The sequence below is a fragment of the Drosophila mauritiana genome, chromosome 3R (assembly GCF_004382145.1).
Source record: "Drosophila mauritiana strain mau12 chromosome 3R, ASM438214v1, whole genome shotgun sequence".
Classification (NCBI taxonomy): domain Eukaryota; kingdom Metazoa; phylum Arthropoda; class Insecta; order Diptera; family Drosophilidae; genus Drosophila; species Drosophila mauritiana.
Genome location: NC_046670.1, coordinates 17293341 through 17311108, shown reverse-complemented (window position 1 = coordinate 17311108; position 17768 = coordinate 17293341). Strand labels below are relative to the sequence as shown.

The 17768-nt window shown below is 45.6% G+C and overlaps 3 protein-coding genes across 5 annotated transcripts; 2 read left to right on the top strand and 1 right to left on the bottom strand.

Annotated features, from left to right (window-relative positions):
- Positions 1–164: 164 nt before the first annotated feature.
- LOC117142420 (F-BAR domain only protein 2) lies at positions 165–11232 on the top strand. 3 transcript variants are annotated; one of them, XM_033306378.1, is made up of 13 exons: positions 165–254; positions 5111–5407; positions 5473–6033; positions 6097–6292; positions 6361–6780; positions 7656–7916; positions 8323–8428; positions 8501–8841; positions 8900–9072; positions 9141–9874; positions 9930–10265; positions 10333–10562; positions 10624–11232. In XM_033306378.1, exons 2-13 carry the CDS (start codon positions 5378–5380, stop codon positions 10719–10721), a joined length of 3486 nt encoding a protein of 1161 aa, XP_033162269.1. In that variant the 5' UTR covers positions 165–254; positions 5111–5377; the 3' UTR covers positions 10722–11232. The 3 variants fall into 3 exon arrangements, with proteins under 3 accessions (XP_033162269.1, XP_033162268.1, XP_033162271.1); XM_033306377.1 differs by having other exon boundaries at positions 6361–6957; XM_033306380.1 differs by lacking the exon at positions 7656–7916 and having other exon boundaries at positions 6361–6957.
- Positions 172–5003, top strand: LOC117142421 (lysine-specific demethylase 3B). The gene is made up of 2 exons (XM_033306381.1): positions 172–254; positions 2329–5003. The coding sequence occupies exon 2, from the start codon at positions 2339–2341 to the stop codon at positions 4901–4903; it is 2565 nt and encodes an 854-aa protein (XP_033162272.1). The 5' UTR covers positions 172–254; positions 2329–2338; the 3' UTR covers positions 4904–5003.
- Positions 11233–12796: 1564 nt separating the features above from the next.
- LOC117142422 (tensin-2) lies at positions 12797–17216 on the bottom strand. Its single transcript, XM_033306382.1, has 2 exons — positions 14936–17216; positions 12797–13039 (listed from the first exon to the last, which is right to left on the bottom strand). Exon 1 carries the CDS (start codon positions 17184–17186, stop codon positions 15018–15020), a length of 2169 nt encoding a protein of 722 aa, XP_033162273.1. The 5' UTR covers positions 17187–17216; the 3' UTR covers positions 12797–13039; positions 14936–15017.
- Positions 17217–17768: the final 552 nt, after the last annotated feature.

Here is a 17768-nt window from a genome sequence, read left to right as displayed (position 1 = left end):
TAGTATCGATTTATTGGATTGCGTGCGTACTACATTTTTAGCCGGGCTTTACTCTATTTCAGGGCTACCATGCATTTCAACTGAAATTAATCGATAGTATCACTTCAGTATAGACTTGTTGGCCAGCTCTAGTTGCGCTTCGCTCAGTGCTAATGAAAAATCGAATTTTTCGCTTCAAATCGACTGAAGTTTACACGGGCTAAAGTATTACAGAAGTTTGGCTCAAGCCGTTACACAACATGCAATAAATTAATGTAAGTGAAGTGGCCACTCCCCGAAAAAAACAACGCGTTGCACTGTCATCTTCTCTGTTCCATCCAATCCAATTTGTATGCCAAGGAACGCCAACTTGATGTTTGGCTGTGTGCATGCGTGTGTGATTGTGCGCTGGTGTTTGTGAGTTTCAGTACACAAATTTAAATTGATAAAACTCGACAAAGGCAGCGGTTCTGAATTGCAGCGAGTGCAGGGAATGCACTGCCAAGTGCCTATTAATTGTGCATTTATCACAGCAAATTCAAGCAATTTGCAAATCAAAATGGGCATCCAAAAACAAATTCATTGAAGAGTAACGCCAGGATGAAAAAAAAACAAATGTAGAACGGTATAGTAACAGGACAGTGTTGCCGAGCTGCTCCAGGTTCCTGGTACCATTGCTGTGCAGCGCAGTGTAGCGTACATAAATATTTATCTCACTGCCTTATCAGGCAGCATTATTGTTGAAGCGACTGTGTATCTGTGGGCATATTAATTGTTTGTTGGCTGCTCTCAGCAAGTGTTATATAAAGTGCAGAACATCATTGAGTTAAAAGGTCGGCGAGTGAATTGATTGATCAATTTGGCAAGGGGAGGGCACAATACGGGGCTACGGAGTAACTTGTAGGGTTTTCTTTGCTTTTCGCATTTCCCCTTTCCCACTTTTCGAACAACTTTTCTGCTCACGGTGAACGCCCAAAAAAAACACAAACAAGTCTTCTTGTTTGTACTGTCGCCATGCGCGCGTGAGTGTGAGTGCTTCTGCTTTTTGTGACCAGGGGTTAATTTAACGGTGTCGCCTTAATTATCCGGGCTCTGCATATTCCTCCGGTGTTTGCTTTCTCCGGACTTCTGCTGCCACTTGTTGCCCCTGTTAACGGCGCTGTTAGCTGCAATTCCTGGCCATATCGTGCGATAACCTTTCATTTGCCAATCGGTTGATTATCATGTTCTTAATGGAAGTAGCAACAAATAGCTGAATTTTCGCTTTTCCAAACTCAGCGATGTTTTAGGGGGCTCTTCATCACTACTCCAACAGTTTTTAGTTTGCGACGCCCATTGGTGATAAATACATGTGTACATACATACAACATGTGATTATTTTTATGGAATGTGTTTATCTGGAACCCTCTCTATACGCGTCAACACATAATGGCACATGTTTAAATTTCCCGAAAATAAAATGTATATAAAATGCAGCTATATCTGCTGTCAATATAAAATGTGTTAGTTTGACTTCACTTACACTTTAGCAGTGTAAGTTTTACATTTTGGTTGTTCCCATCCAAGATATGAAACTGTAACTATGACAACTCCTCTTGATCTGCTCCTAAAATATCACGTATACGACATGATTGCTAATTATATGCACATCCTGTCGTATACGTGATATTTTAGGAGCAGCTCGATTATATTTAAAGTTCCGTAATTTATTGCTTTCTCGTGATCTACTAGGCAAAGACATTCATATACACTGATAAAAACACTCAGTTATCGTTTATTTACAAACACAACCAGTGTTGACCTCAAGTTAAAGTTAAAGAATCGGTAAATGGCTTGCCAATGCTGGATTGCTTCATCAAACTAACCATTGCTCATAATTTAAGTGTCAATTTAAATGCTGAAATCTTATCTACCAATACTAATTACAACAATTTTTCATTTCTTTAGTCTAATGTATGCTAATTAAATGTAAGCTATTTCTGTGTGTCTGGTAATGTGGAGGCAGTGAGTAGTTGTGCTGTATTCTCTTAAAGCTCTGCTCTATTCATTAAGATGTGCGTGTGCATTGAGGAAGAAAGCCAACGAAAGTTGTTCGCCACATTACCGGCAATGTTGCAACATCGGGCGCGTTGTAATCGTGTGCAAGATGCGCGAAATCCAGTCAAACGCAAACAGAAGAACGCGCCTCGAGGCGCAATGTTATTGAATAACAATGAAGAAAGAGCAGGGAGCACGTAGCAGCAGCCACCTCCTCATGGGAAACATTACCAGAGTGCCAGTTGATGAGACAAAGAACCACCTCAAACCACGATCCTTCTTTTTTTCCTCTTTTCTCGTTTTCAAAAACAGAGGAGCTAAAATGTCGCAAAAAGAATTGGCGGCACTGGTCGCCACGAGAACGAGTCGCAAACGCACCATATCCTCGACCTCATTCTCTGTTTCCAATCGCACTGAACCAAAATCCATCATAGAGATACACATATTCAATGACTCCTTGCCCATGAAAAGAGCTTATTGCGAAGTGATGAATCCAACTTTAAGAGCGGAACAGCCAGTGAAGCAGGAAGAAGAGAGCCCGGGCCAAGTGCCGCCGCTGACCGAGGAGGAGCAGCAGCGGCACGATGAGCTCCGGACTAGTGGCTCGATATTCCTGCAGGATTTGCCCTGCTTTAAGCTTCAGCAGGCACAGCCGATAGCAGGATCATCCCCGATTCCCAAGTGTCGGGAGTGCAGAAGAAGAAATTTGGCTACAACAGAGGGCGAATCCAGTTCAGTTAGCGACGTTTACTGCCGGTTCTATGAGTTCCGACGCCTTCAGTTCAACGAGAATGGAGAGCTGTGCGTGGTTGGCTTTCCAAATCCCTTCAGCGAGCCCTCACCAGAGGACATCGCCATTTGGCAGCCGGATAAAAACACACCGCCGACCAGCGGTTACATGGATATACAGGTTTGCAGGTACATCCTGCTCCATGCCGGCGACCAGTTCTGCTATATTTGGCACCAGGAAGCAGAGGCTTTAAGTTTGCATCAGAATACGGACGGAACCATTGCCTGGAAGAAGGCCGTAAAAGGAACACGAGAGATTTGCGACGTGTGTGACACCACATTGTTCAACTACCATTGGACTTGCCGCAAGTGCGGCTTTGGAGTGTGTCTGGACTGCTTTAAAGATCGCAAGGAGGGACTGCGACTGCGGCGAGCGGAGAACGCTGCCCAAAAGGGGTGCGATGATTACCACTGGCTGCTCTGCAGCGACCCCAGCGGCCCACAGGAGCACGTCCCTACCGAGCTGATGCTAACACAGATCATAGCCGGAGATTCCCTCAACGTCTTGGGCAGGCTGCTGCACGAGGTTCGCACTTTGTGGCAGGTGCCACAGGTCTGCGGCTGCCTTCTGAGTAAGCAACCGATTGAAGATGCAGAATCAAAGGAAGTGATCCAGGATATGATTAAGGAGTCTCAGCTGAAGCAGCACACCAGCTACTCGTCACTGGCCTCCGAGCAGAAGGTACACCAGCAACAGCGCCTCGATCAACTGCACGCCACGAAGTTGGAGTTCGCCAAAAAGCTAGGTATAGATTATGTTCCAGGTCGAGTGTGGACCAAGGAAACCTTGGGAAAGGATCCCATAACAACGGCATTTGATAATCTGAAGCACATTAATTTTCTGAGGAAGGGATTGGCCGGCTTGAGAAGGTTTCTTCCACCAAGGACCATGACTTTTGCTTACTCCACTCAGTTGGCTCCAGGAGTTCCTCACGACTTTCTGTGCGATGGCAGACTGCTTAGACTCACCGATGCCATGCATCCGGATAATCGAGTTCTTTTCCAGGACGTTTGGAAATGCGGCCAGCCAGTTATGATTTCGGAGGTGGCTCGCTCTTTGAACTTAGACCTATGGCATCCACAAGCCTTTTGCCGGGACTTTGGCGACAAGCCCAATGATCTTATTAATTGCCTGAATGGCAATCTGGTGCCCAATCAGCCAATGCGACACTTTTGGGAGGGTTTTCAGTGCATGAGCAAGCGTCTGCCAGATGCATATGGCAAGCCAATGCTCTTGAAGCTTAAGGATTGGCCGCCGGGTGATGATTTTGCCGAAATACTGCCCACCAGGTTTGCTGATTTGATGAAGGGACTGCCCATGCCGGAGTACACACTTCGCACGGGAAACCTTAATATTGCTAGCTGCTTACCCAAGATGTTTGTGCCACCAGACTTAGGACCCAAGATGTACAACGCATATGGCTCAGCATTGCACCCCGACAAGGGCACAACCAATCTTCACTTGGACATCTCGGATGCGGTGAACATAATGGTTTATGTGGGAATACCCGAGGATGGGGACACGAGACCTCAGATGGCGGCCACGCAGAAAGCCATAGAAATTGGCGGATGCGATTACATCACTAGAGCTCGTTGTCAATCGCCAGATGTATTACCCGGAGCACTTTGGCACATCTTTCCCGCTCGCGATGCAGACAAAATAAGAGATTTACTTAACCGCGTGACACTTGAGAAGGGTTTCCGCCTGGAGCCGGACCACGATCCTATTCACGATCAGAATTGGTACTTGGACGACAAGTTGCGAGCTCGTTTATTCAAAGAGTATGGCGTGGAGGGGCATCCCATTGTCCAGTGCTTGGGCGACGCAGTCTTTATACCAGCTGGCGCACCGCATCAGGTTCAAAATCTCCACAACTGTATCAAGGTGGCCGAGGATTTTGTATCGCCGGAAAACATTACGCACTGCTATCATCTAACTCACGAGTTCAGAAGGCTCTCGCACTCGCACACAAATCACGAGGACAAGCTTCAGATCAAGAATATTATCTACCATGCCATCAAGGACTGTTGCACCATCCTGAGCAGAGCTGTGGATAAGAGAGTTAATGCGGAAATAACCAAGCTATATGAAGATTAGAATTTTCTTACCTTCTAGTTTTTTAAACTTTAATTTTATTTTTATTTTAAGATCAAAAACTGTCAATTGTTCAATAAATAGTAACTTAGAACCAAAAAAAGGTACATTTTTTTTATTTGTCATCCAGTGCACGATTAACTAGACTTTCTATTTTAAAAACGTAAATAGGTATCAATTCAAATTAATTGATTTAATTGAAATTTCTAGTGTTTACTTAGACAACACTAAGCCTAAGCAAGATACTCGCCAGCAACAAGTGCCCATGCATGCAGAGGGTGGAGCGGAATCTGATGATGAGGAGTCCAGCCCAGGCAGACATTAGCATCGTAAGGATCAATCTACTAATCTGGCGCCCCTAGAGAAGTCAAGTCAATTACAACGCCAGAAAGCCTTTTATGTTAATCGAGAGTGGAACGGGAAAATAAGTTTTTGCTAAACTAGCCTAGAGATCGAAATATTAAGAATAAAACTAAAATGACTGTGGATTTCAACGATTATTTTTGGGTGAGTTAAATAAGTTGCATATGGACGGACCATTGCTTAAATATATACATCCATTTAATTTCCAGGGGGAGAAGAACAATGGCTACGATGTCCTGTACCACAACATGAAGTTCGGCCTGATTGCCAGCAAGGAGTTATCCGAGTTTCTGCGCGAGAAGTCTAACATTGAGGAGCAGAACTCGAAGATGATGTCCAAGCTGGCCCACAAGGCTGGTACACTTAATAGCACATTTGCTCCTGTTTGGACCATACTGCGAACATCGGCAGAGAAGCTCTCCACGCTCCACCTGCAGATGGTGCAAAAGCTGACTGAGCTGGTTAAGGATGTTGCCAAGTATGCCGACGAGCTGCACAAGAAGCACAAATCCGTCAAGGAGGAGGAATCGCAGACTCTCGAGTGTGTCCAAGCCATTCAGACGTCGACGGTGGCAGTGCAAAAGTTGCGCGATCTGTACGCCAGCAAGGTCCAGGAGCTGGAGAAGTTGCGTAAGGACAACGGCTCGCACAAGGATGCCGAGAAGCTGGAGAGCAAGCTGAAAAAACTGCAGGAGGAGTACAAGGCTTTGTTGGACAAGCATAACCCCATTAAGAACGAATTTGAGAGACGCATGACCCAGACCTGCAAGGTAAGAAGACTTGAATTGGATGCATTGAGTTGAAATTAGTTTATATTATATTATCCATTCTAGCGCTTTCAAGAGATTGAGGAGGTGCACCTTCGTCAAATGAAGGAGTTTCTGTCCACGTATCTAGAAATGCTGCAGAACAATCACGATATGGTGGGTCAAGTACATTCCGACTTTAAGAGGCAGTTTGTCGACATGTCAGTTGATAAACTCCTGGAACAATTTGTGCTCAACAAATACACGGGATTGGAGAAGCCAGGTATGTTCACTTGTTCACTATGTTCACCTTTTGAAACGAATAATAAATTGTTATGGTTCTTATTACAGAAATGCCTGAACTGGAGTATGTGGCCTTGTCGAGTGGTTCTCGGCTCCAGCAGCCGCAGGTCTCGGCCAGCGCATCTAACTCAAATTCGGCCACCAGCATTCAGGCTGCTCTGCGGGCTGGTAATGCAGCAACGACAGCAACGGGCAGTGCAGTGTCCATGGATCAACGGGGCGATGCCTTGGCGGCAATATCTCTGGGCAGCGGAAGTGCAGCCAGCGGGAGCATTCCCTTTGCTGAGGATCCGATACTGGGAGCTATGGGTTCTCCGCGTCCCACATCACCGGACATGCTGGCGGGAGCCAATGCAGCGGGAATACAATCGCAACCGACTGGTGGAGCCACATCCACGGTGAAGAGCCTGCGATCCTGGTTTTTGCCTACTGCCAAACAGCAACCGTCTGCAGGCGCCGGAAATTTCGGTATGGCCGGAAGTGGCAGCATCAACAATACCACCACCACGACAACTGCAAGCAACAATAGCAACAACTTGAACACCAACAACACAACAGCAACAACTACAACAACAACTGGCACGAATAATCTCACCACAAATATCACCAAAAATTCCCCTAATTCTGAGGATACTAGCAATCAAGGTTCTTTCTCTTTGATTTTATTTGGTTTATGTTTTTATTTATTATTTTTCGTTTACATCATTGTATGGTTAAAGTTTATTCTATGTATGTACTTGTGGGGCCTATCAGTTGATCTATCAATTTCAACTATTCTTCTGTAAGATATTTCCTTATATGTTCTTTTGTATGTATTTACGTTTATGGTGGACTCTAAATTGTACCTATTCGTGTTGCCTAAAGTTTTAAATTGATTTTTAGAAATTATGGGATCTAATGCTCTGTACAAATTTCACGAAATTTACGTGATATTTTTCATATTTTGTTAAATGAAGTGAGTACTAAGCATTAGGTAGTAATATTATATTCATCATAATTGTAAATAATTTGATGTATTTTATTCATTTTTATGTAAAGTATTCATTTATGAGTTTAATGCGATCTTTAAGTGTACACTCAAACACCAGCCAATCAATCAGACAATTCTCCTGACTTTTTACACAACTACTGCACATCCACACGCACACACAAATGCCATAAAGCCATTGAACTAATAGCACTTACAACAGCAACCTTCTCTCTATGCTTTTCTCCGTCTTATTTCCGTAATCATGCTTTGCACACAACCAACGCATCCATCAACCACTGCTCATCCCAATCATCCGTCATCCAATCATCCACCCATCCGTGCACCGATCGACTAATCGAAATCAAAACTTTAGATCAGACACAACAGCAACCGGCAGAGGCCTTAACTCCAACCGCAAGTGCCACTGCAATCGCAGCGGCGAGTGCGCCTGGGAAGAAGCAATTGAACGCAACGACAAGCGAGCAGCAGCTATCGAAGTCATTAAATGAACAAGAGCACCTACAACAGACTGCAGCAGCTTCGGCAGCCACATCTGTAGCAGCTACAACCGCCACAACGACAACGTCCAGACGTGCAACGTCACTTTTAAATATATTCACATCAAACTCTCAGGGTAAATGATTCCAGAATGTCAATGAAACTGATTGGCCCCCATTTCACCACCCGTCCAACTACTAAAACACCTGTACAGCATTTCCACCCGAAAAAAATTGCATGTACCTATCCTTAATATGTATATTTAAAGGCTTTTCTGTGTGCTCAACTTAGTGTTCTCTCATACCCGATTAACATCTAATTGTTATTGAAGCACATTAAGGCGGTGTTTGAGTTCTGAGAAAGACAATGCATTTAAGTTTCATCTATATATTCCCATCACCGAAGTCTCAACACAGAAATATATTCATGTGTTGAGGTGCCACCTTCTCTTCCTGTGTATTCTATTAGCCATTAGCTTGCTTATTTACTTAAGAAACTCTATTCTCCTGCTTTCATTAATGTGATCCACCTTTCGCCTCTAGTCTCTGGCATTTTACGCAGTCGTCGCGACAAGACAAAAACCAAAAAGGCTAAGAAAAAGAAAGACACTGAGGCCGCCGAGAACATACAGGAAGAACGCCTCACCAGGTGGGTCTCTAAAATGTTTGAGGCTTAATCAACAAAATCTTAAACGTGAACGCTCCCTCAATTATCTTCTAGTTTGGATCGAGGCAATAACACGCTGTTGGACTATGACGACCATGGGCGCAGCATGAAGACGCAGAATTCCAGCGGCAGTAGCGCTGGCGGGGGCTTGGCCGCCCTATCGGTGACCTCAGCTCAAGGAAGCGTGGATTCTGCAGGAGCAAGTAGCATGGGCGGCAGCGGAGGTGCGGCCGTGGCCAGTGGGAGCCTACCCAATACAGGCGCCCTGACCAACTCGGCTTCGACCACAGCTACGGGCGCTGCAAGTGGGACCGGAACTGGATATGAGGTCGATGAGGAGGGATTTAGCATACAGCCTGCTAAGGAAATAGCGTGGGAGGAGGGCCAGGATAAATGTAAGCTCTTAACTTGAATGAATTCTGGACGCATGACTTAAATGGCGAACTTTTATAGCTGGCAGCTTCTATTCCGACTCGGATACGGATTCGGACAATGACAAACAGGAACGTCGGATCCATGTCAGCATTAAGCCTTTGAAGAATGGTCAGGCGCCCATGTCGGCCAGCGTGGATGAGCTGCGTGCCACCGTGGAGAACATTTCGCTGTCCCCAACTGGAGTTTTTTCAGTAAGTTCCACTTACTAGAAAGTTATATAAATGTGATTAAAAAAAAAACAAATATATTTCCAACACAGCATCACAGCCAGCAGTTACAAGCAGCCAGAGGAGCTCCGGCGTCGCGTCAACAGTCGCCGGAAATATCGAATGCCTCCACTCCCACGGCCAGTGTGCATCCATATGCCCCGCTGCAGAGTCCCACGCTGTCCAACAATAATAACGCAAACAACACGACCAACAGTCGCTATGCCGATTTGGGCGATATTTTCTCAGAGTTGGGTGACATGAGTATGTCGGCGCCCTCATCGGCGACGCTGGGAAAACCCCCCGGAAGACAAATACCAACACCGACGTCAGCGTCAACAGGTGGAAGCATAGCCATACCACGTCCACCATCACGACGCTCTGATATGATTGCCATTGGACCGGCGGCAACAGGGACAGCGCCAGGTCGCGGCAGAATGTCCCCGGCACCGGTGACGGCCATGAATCGAGCCGAGAGCATTGGCAGTCTGGAGTTCCGTACGGCTATCGGGGGAGTGGGATCCTCGCGAGGCCCCTCTCCACTCACAATCGGTATTTCGGACACTATACCGCTGGCTGTGGCATTCCACGAAATCATACACGCATATTTTCGGGGCAGCGATGAGTCGCGATGCCAAGTGAAAGTGTCCGGTGATATGATGCTATCATTCCCAGCTGGCATTGCCGGCCTTTTAGCCAATAATCCAAATCCAGCCAAGCTGGGTTTTCGCATTAAGCACGTTCAGAATCTGGAGAACCTGGTGCCCAACGGGAAACTGGTGCAAATGTAAGTAATTGTGAAATTAATAGTAGAATTTAAATAATCTCGGTCGCATTTGCAGAGATCGCCAGCAGTCGAGTTCTGTGAGCACGATGCTGGAGTTCAATATGGGTGCTTTAACGGCCCTGCTCCGAAGGCAGGCGGAGAATAACCCGACCGCCTCCTACTTCAACGTGGACATACTCAAGTATCAGGTGCGCACCAAGCCGGGAGCCAGTTCGTGTCCGTTCCAGCTTGTCAGCTACTGGAAGTGTGAGTCCAGCTACACGGCCCTCAAAGTGGACTACAAGTACAATAACCACGCCATGGCCAGTGCCTCGCCACTGTTGAATGTCACGCTCTCGGTGCCCGTCAATGGATCTGTGCGTAATGTTCAGTCAAAGCCGCATTCGGCCTGGTAAGGAAATAGAAATATGGATACAATTTCTTTAACTATTATTACCGATCGCATTTATTGTTTCTAGGCTGGGCGAATCGAATCGTTTGGTGTGGAACTTCACGGACATCTCGCAGAATTCACAAGACGGCGGAGTGGGGACTCTGCGGGCACGGCTGGAGCTCAACGATGGTCCTTCTACGCCGGCACTCCTGGCCACCCAGTTCAACTGCGAGGGCACCACACTTTCGGGCATCGAGTTCGAGCTCCAGGGCAGTGGCTATCGCTTATCGCTGGTCAAACGGCGCTTCGTTTCGGGTGCGTTGGAATATACATACTTGTAATATAAACAGCATCGTAACTCTTGTTTACTTTTCAGGCAAATATGTGTGCGAAGGCGATGGCATTCGCAGTGGAGCCACACCCACGCCTCCGTCGGTCGGCTCCACCAGTCCGTACTCGGCGAAGTCGAATTAGTTACTCCCCACTCAATAGACGGCAAATGGGAACGAAAAATGGCAATATGGCAATAGGCTCGTGAAAAACTAGAGAAATTTTTGTAACTAATCTTAAATATGAGACAACCACATATACACCCAAACCATATTGAATTAGGCACATGAATAGAGGAGCCTGCATAGTTTTCTCTGAGCTTTTTATTATAAGCCCCTTTCTTGATTTCGAAATGGACATCACAATGCGGAATGAAATTGACAAACTTCAAGATTTCCACAGATTGAAGCACGACAAGATTGAGGAAACTGGAAATTGTATCAGTTCGCATTCCAACTGTTTAGATCCAAACGAAATCGAAAGTGGGACCTATTATGTATTTTTGTACACACAAAATTCTGTTTTTCACGCGAAATGTTGAATCTGCCTGCGGGAGGTCCGAAATGCGGGCCTGCAAGATCTGGATGTATTATTTGTTATATATATACGTATGCGAGTATATATTATTAAAGTGTATTTATTATGTTTAACTGAATATGATGTAAACGAACGATATTGTATGTAGCTATGTAGATATCTAAAAACAACACACCGAACGTTGATTTTATGTTCACTTTTGTACACACAACCAAATCCAAATGTATTAAATGTAAGATACAAAACCTGCACTGCGTCTCGCTTGGAATCTCGATGGATATTGCTTTCGTCACCGGGCATCATCTGGTCTGGATAAGGCGGCACCGCCACGAGCTCAGGCAACCGGAGTTTGTCGCCGTTTTCAGCGACTCTCGTTTCTCCGGCGATCAATTAATTATCGAATTTAGGCAAAGAACATGACAAACTGGTTTCGGTTTCTTTGGGGCGCCTGACAAGGCGAATTCATACATACATATGTACATATAGGAAATTAGCAGGCCGTTCAAAATAGAACAAGAAATGAAATGAAACGAAATGCTGAAATCAAAATCATTAAAATGTGGGTGCACACAGATCTCGTCGGGGAGCATTAGCCTAAAATTTAATTTGTAAATTTCTGTAAGAAATGCTTTTAAAATCGTGGGGCAGCTGTCGTTGTGCGATGACGTCATGCCGCCGCCACAAATTGATCTCAAGGTCGAGTCGACGGACGCGTTTTCATTTCACTTGGCACACTTGACTGTGGGCTGCCTTTAAAGATACAAAAACAAATTGCACTCGTCCATTAGGAGGCAGGAGACTACTTGTATCTTGAATCTCTTGGATTCGCCGGCAATATGCGAATCCAATGGATGCAAGGGTGACTGACTGGAGCAGTACAAAAAGTACTTTACACTTCCTATGGTTAGCTGAGCATAGAGATCGCCGACGCTGGCAAACGATAAGATTAAATTACTAAACAATTGTGTTCATACAAATGCATAGTGTATTTTGCCATTGCCCGCGGGTACAGAAGCCATTAATTGTTTAACAAAAGCAAACCAACAACACTGATGTCTGTTGATATATGACATTAACAGCCCTGAATTCTAGAACGCAGTCGCTGCTGTATTTTTAGTTAGATAACAAATTATTAACAGATGCTGGGCGCTGAGCTTTTCGCAAGTCAGTTTAAGGAGTTAGATTAATAAAAGGTTTCTAATCTGTTTAACAACATTGCACTTTATTTATATTGACTGCATTAGTAGTGCTTAAGCATATACATACATATATTTATATAGATATTACTGGTATAAATTAGGGAACAAGCTCTCTGGGTTAGCTTGTACTTTTGGGTTTTATTCAACAACTTTCTAAGCTAACATTAATCGGTTTAAAACTATGTGGTAGATTAGTTTTATTCCGTTTGTCTGACAAGCGCACCCTATATAAAAACACACAACTCGCCCATATATACACATCCATACTGTTTTTGCTAATAAACAGTCAAGTTTCGGTGATCAGTTTCAATTCGCCACCCAGCACAGTGGTACGAGATTCCTTGAAATGCCAGTTGGAATTTCTAAAAATTTTAACACAATCTTCATGACTTTGTTTACAACTTGGGCGTATAAACAAATATGAATCGGCGTTTCCAATAGCCACCAATCTTATCGAACTCGGGCATCCACTTGTCCCACTGTGCATTTAGTCAATTCAAGTTGATAGTACCCATGTGTACATATGTTTTAGCTTCGCCATAAATATCGCCGACTTCTGAGTGTGTGCGTGTCTAAATAAACTACGGCTGACATCATTCCTGTTAACATATTCGCAGTTAAGCTCATTATATCGCAAGACACAATTTCGTAAAGTGATTAGTTAGTACATCTTGCAGCACTGGGCTCCTCCTCCGCATAATTCCGCATGATTCCGATTCCACTGGCCTGCAAGAGATGAAAGAAGAAATCCGATTTAAACAAGTTCGTAAATTCCAATCCCCCCAATCGTATCTACATATGTATCTATATTGTACATGCTCGTGGATAATTGCTTAATTGCGGATCAAATAGATCATTCGATCGAGCAAACAATGGGGGTCTGCGGAAAAGTTGGGCTGCTCTTTTAAATATTAAATCTCTTTTAGACCATTTTTAGACCACCCGTTTAATTTACAGTATCTTTTTCCGAACCTCGTCGCCCGTAGTTGAATATAATTGGAAAAAATAAACCCAAACGTGCCTGGAATTAAGTTTTGTATGTTCGGCATGCGGTTTTTCTAAAATGCGCAATTGACGCCCGCCGGTTCGGTTCGCCTGAATTTATTTCAACTTTTGCGCTATATAGAGACCGAAAACCGATTTCTATTGCCGTCTGTTTATTTGCATATTCCGCTTTAAGGCTCAAGTGAAAAAATTCCGAAAAAATTCAAGGTGGAATCGAACGATCGCGTTGGAGAACAATTCCCAGCAAGATCAACAACGAGCGTCTCTCGCTCTTATCAAGTGATTCAAGAAAAAGATGTATCTTTCGAGCTAAATAAACAACAGAGCCGAGCAGAACAGCAATAACTATAAACTCTATATCTTCTGTGGGCAGATCTTATTTTAGGCCCCACAATTTGCAGCCAACTGTTCGACGCTATTATTATAGCATAGTGGATCACCTGGCGGCCTGATAGCGAATATATATACACAAATGCCAACTAATGAAAAGTTGCCTCCATAGCATGGCAATGCACAGTTAAGCGCTTATGGCCTTATCTGGCGACCTCAGCACATGACCGTGAACGGAGCGGGGGAATTAATCAAATCGAAAGAAATACCAAATGGGGCTGGTGCCACTCCTCCAGAACCTGGCGACCCTTCAATGGATGTGCATGTGTTGGATGTCTTTGATTCTGTTCGATTCTAAATTCGAAACTCAATCATTTATAGGCAACTGACTCATGACAGAAACTTCCGTTGCGAAAAACGTGTAGCCAGAAGATATGTTAGCCAAATGCTTCTATATGGCGCTCTTGGATTCGTATATATGTACATATATCTATATATCTATATGTGCGCTCCGGCAGTATATAGAAACCGCTAAGCAAACAAACAAACAGCCAGGGCGTTATGTAAAGTAAACAATTTGAAGACGAACCCAGGCGAACGGAAGGGCCCCAGAAAGTGAAGCGTTTTAATAGGTTTCCCATTTGTAGCGCAGAACGATGATGATACAGTGACAGCTTGGTAAGGCAAATATTGAAAGTTTCTCTGGACATTGCTTGGGGCCCACCGAAATTCGAAGAAGGGCAGTGCGATATAGCCAAAATTATAGTTCCGCAAGCACAACTAATGTCTATTTTAAAACAATCAACAAGGGAAAGTCTCTAAAAATAAGAATGTCTCAACCAAACCACGGAGAAACAATTTGTTTCAGACAAATACAAATACAAATGCTTAAAACAAACAAATGCCGGAAACAAATCGTTTCTAGAAAGTACTTTTTAAAACAAAACCGTTTTTACGACCAATTTTGTTTGACCTTTAGAAAAATGAATATAGCATTTAAAAGTATATAGTGTTGGCATTATTTTCAAGAACTTTTAATTTAGTACAGAAATTATGTTAGAAAAATATTAATTTACTTATAATTTGTAAAGAAAACATATTAAATTATTATTATTTAGCCGTTTTCCAGATAGAGTCTAAAGAACATTTGCTTGTTTTGAATTTCGCATCTAAGTTCACCTTCTCGAAGGACTACTGTAATTGGCAATTTCGCCTCCCAAGGCCGAACCGCACCCAAAAACGCTAATTTACGACCCATAACAAAACTGCACCCGTCATGCGTCTCACCTGCTTTTTCGCCACTCCACTCCACGGATGGAAGTGGAACTCAGCCTGCTGACCTGTTGACCCGTGCCACGCCCCCTCCCTTCTACAGGACGAAGTTGCGCAGCTTTTCGGTGGGCAGTGTCCGATTGGCGAACGAGACAATCGCCGCTGCCGGCTGGCTGACGGACAGGTCACAGAACACATGGCACTGGTTGTCCGTTGAACTGTGCGACCTCCTGGCCACGAAGGCAAAGATGGTCTTCTTGTCGGCCTCGCCCTCACTGGTCCACATCCTGTTCTCCGGATCGATGGCACAGTGCGAGATAACATCCGCCGTGTAGTGCTTCCGGAAGAACTTCTTGCGCGTGTTGTCCGTGAGCGTGATGCCCTGCGAGGAGACCTTGAAGTGCACCTCCGTGGGCTGCGGCAAGGGTCGCTGGCCGTACATCTGGCGGATGGCCTTGCGGATGGCCTCGTTGCCGGTCAGCGATTCCGTATCGCAGGAGTAGAGCCACAGCACATTGGTGGCCGCCCCGTGGGCCAGTAGATGCTGCTGGGCAGGGGTTGTGGCCCGCACCGGTGGCACTATATCCCGATCGGGCAGACGGAGGAGACACGGCAACGCCAGCTGGCTAATGGAATGCTCGAAGACGAGGGCGGACAGTGAAGTGAACACCGGCTCGTCATCGCAACCCTTCAGATGCACTCCCCCCTTGGTGGGCTCGATGAGGAAGTGACGCACCAGCTCCTGTGAACCGGGGGGCGGTTGGGACACCCTCACCACCAGGCCATAGGAATCCTTGTACGTGGTGGAGTCCCTGACCAGGAACGTGCCCGGCTGGGCAGAGGCCAGCAGAGCGATGGCATCTTCGCGCGTGAGATTTGGTTTGTACCAGAACTGGGACGAACTCCGGGCAAATTGCACGGAATCGGCGGACACCTCGAGTGGCTGCAGTGCAGGCGGTACGCCACGACGTGGCCCTGTTTGGTAGATCGACTCTGGGGGCAACTGGGTCGTCGGCGTCAGAGACGCAGATGATGATGATGATGCCCCAAAAGGCGTGCGCGGCGTGACCGGAAAGGCGGGCGTTTCTGGCCTACTGGTGGGACTAGGCGTCATCTGTGGTTGGCCATTGGTATTTGGGTTGCTCACTCTCTTCGTACTGGTGGCATAAATGGGCGAAGCTGGTGCTGGTGCTATAGCTGGTACTCCTATTGCCGGCAATGGCGAGGTGGACTTGGATGTCGATGTGGATGCGGAGAGATCGCGACGAGTGCGCATGAGTGTCTCCTCCATGTGGTTCTGGCCATAAACGGCGCCCAGTTGCTCCAACGGCTCCAACTGCTGGCGTTTGTGGGTCGTTTCCAAGCTGTTAATTGTGTGATAATTGCGTTCCATGGTCCGCCGATTGACCACGCCATCTGGCACATCCTGATCCAGCCGCAGATCCTCGAACTGAATATTCCTCGTGGTATACGGTGTGGGTTCGGGCCTAACATCATCCAGATTCAGATTGAACTCAAAATCGTAGTTGTATTTCGTTGACTTCCCATTCGACGAGGGACTCTTGCGGTTTAGGGTTCCATTGCTATCGTTCTTCAGTCCATTTCCATACCCATCGCTCGGGTAGTATTGCCTCTGGGGCGGAGCGGGTGCCACTCTGGCACGATCCCCGGACGACTCCCTATCCAGATTCCTATATTCATTGTAGACCTTTTCGCGTCGCTCCCGCAGCAGCTGCTCGAAATTATCTCTCACCGGCGTCGGCGTTGCGCTGCTCGACCTGTAGTGGTATGTATTGGCGATGGTGTTGGTATTGGTCGAACTGGTGGGACTAACGCCATTGCCCAGCGTTTTGCGCACCAGCAAAGGGCTCGTTAGACGTGTTGGTGGCTTTATCATATCGCCAGTACCGCCATTATTGCTAGAAATATTCGAATTCACATTCGTATTCGTTGGCCCGAAATCAAAGTCTAGAAAACTATCCACTCGCGTCGGTGTCGGAGTTTTTCGCAGCGGGGTCGAAGATTTGGCTATGCCATAGCTAAATGGCAGCGAGTTCTCGCGCGCGTGATAAGGTATTCCATTTCCATTGCCGTTTCCAATTCCATTTCCATTACCAATTCCACTTAGATTCCCATTTCCATTCGCCTGCCCATTGCCATTCACATTATAGTTTTTATAGTAATTATTGTTATTATTGGCCGCGGTGTATTGGTATTGGTATTTGTGGTCGGCGGCAGCAGCGCTTTCTTCGTACGGCGTCCGCATTGTTTCGCGAATTCCAAAAGACTGATTCAAAAAAAAGGTCGAGAAGATACAACTCAAACCGTAGAGTCGGCGTTGGCGTTCCGCTCTCCTCTCTCTCGCGTGGATGGGCTCCCGCTCTCGCTCACGGCGTTTGTTGGCCAACAAACAGCAAGTCAACCTCCTCAAGTCTGTTTCTGGTTCGCCATGAGTGGGCACAGTGGGCTAGGTCCTCGTAAACCCATATCTTAGGTATACATTTCTAATTATGAACTTCTAATAGTGTGACCAACCTGGCGTATGAGTAATTTTTTTTGTGACAACAGTGCGTATGAGCAACATTTGACCATGTTTGATTTTACGATAGAATACTATTGATAATACATTATCAATATATTTCACACAATTTCAATAATGGTTGGTGGCACCAACAACTGTATCAACCAAATCCAGAGATATTGCGAAAGTGAAAGAACAGCATTATAAATAGATCTGCCGTCGGGTATTTATTTAATAATCCCACGCCCACTGTGCCTCCAATGCTCACAAATACACGCCAAAAGGTGTTGGATGCCAAGAGAGATCGCTCCATGAGAGAGTGCACAT

Coding starts and splice junctions, on each gene's coding strand:
- LOC117142420 (XM_033306377.1), top strand. CDS start 5,378: ATGACTGTGGATTTCAACGATTATTTTTGG. Junction 6,034..6,096: donor GCATGACCCAGACCTGCAAG/GTAAGAAGACTT, acceptor TATCCATTCTAG/CGCTTTCAAGAGATTGAGGA. Junction 8,842..8,899: donor GGAGGAGGGCCAGGATAAAT/GTAAGCTCTTAA, acceptor GAACTTTTATAG/CTGGCAGCTTCTATTCCGAC.
- LOC117142421 (XM_033306381.1), top strand. CDS start 2,339: ATGTCGCAAAAAGAATTGGCGGCACTGGTCGCCACGAGAACGAGTCGC.
- LOC117142422 (XM_033306382.1), bottom strand. CDS start 17,186: ATGCGGACGCCGTACGAAGAAAGCGCTGCTGCCGCCGACCACAAATAC.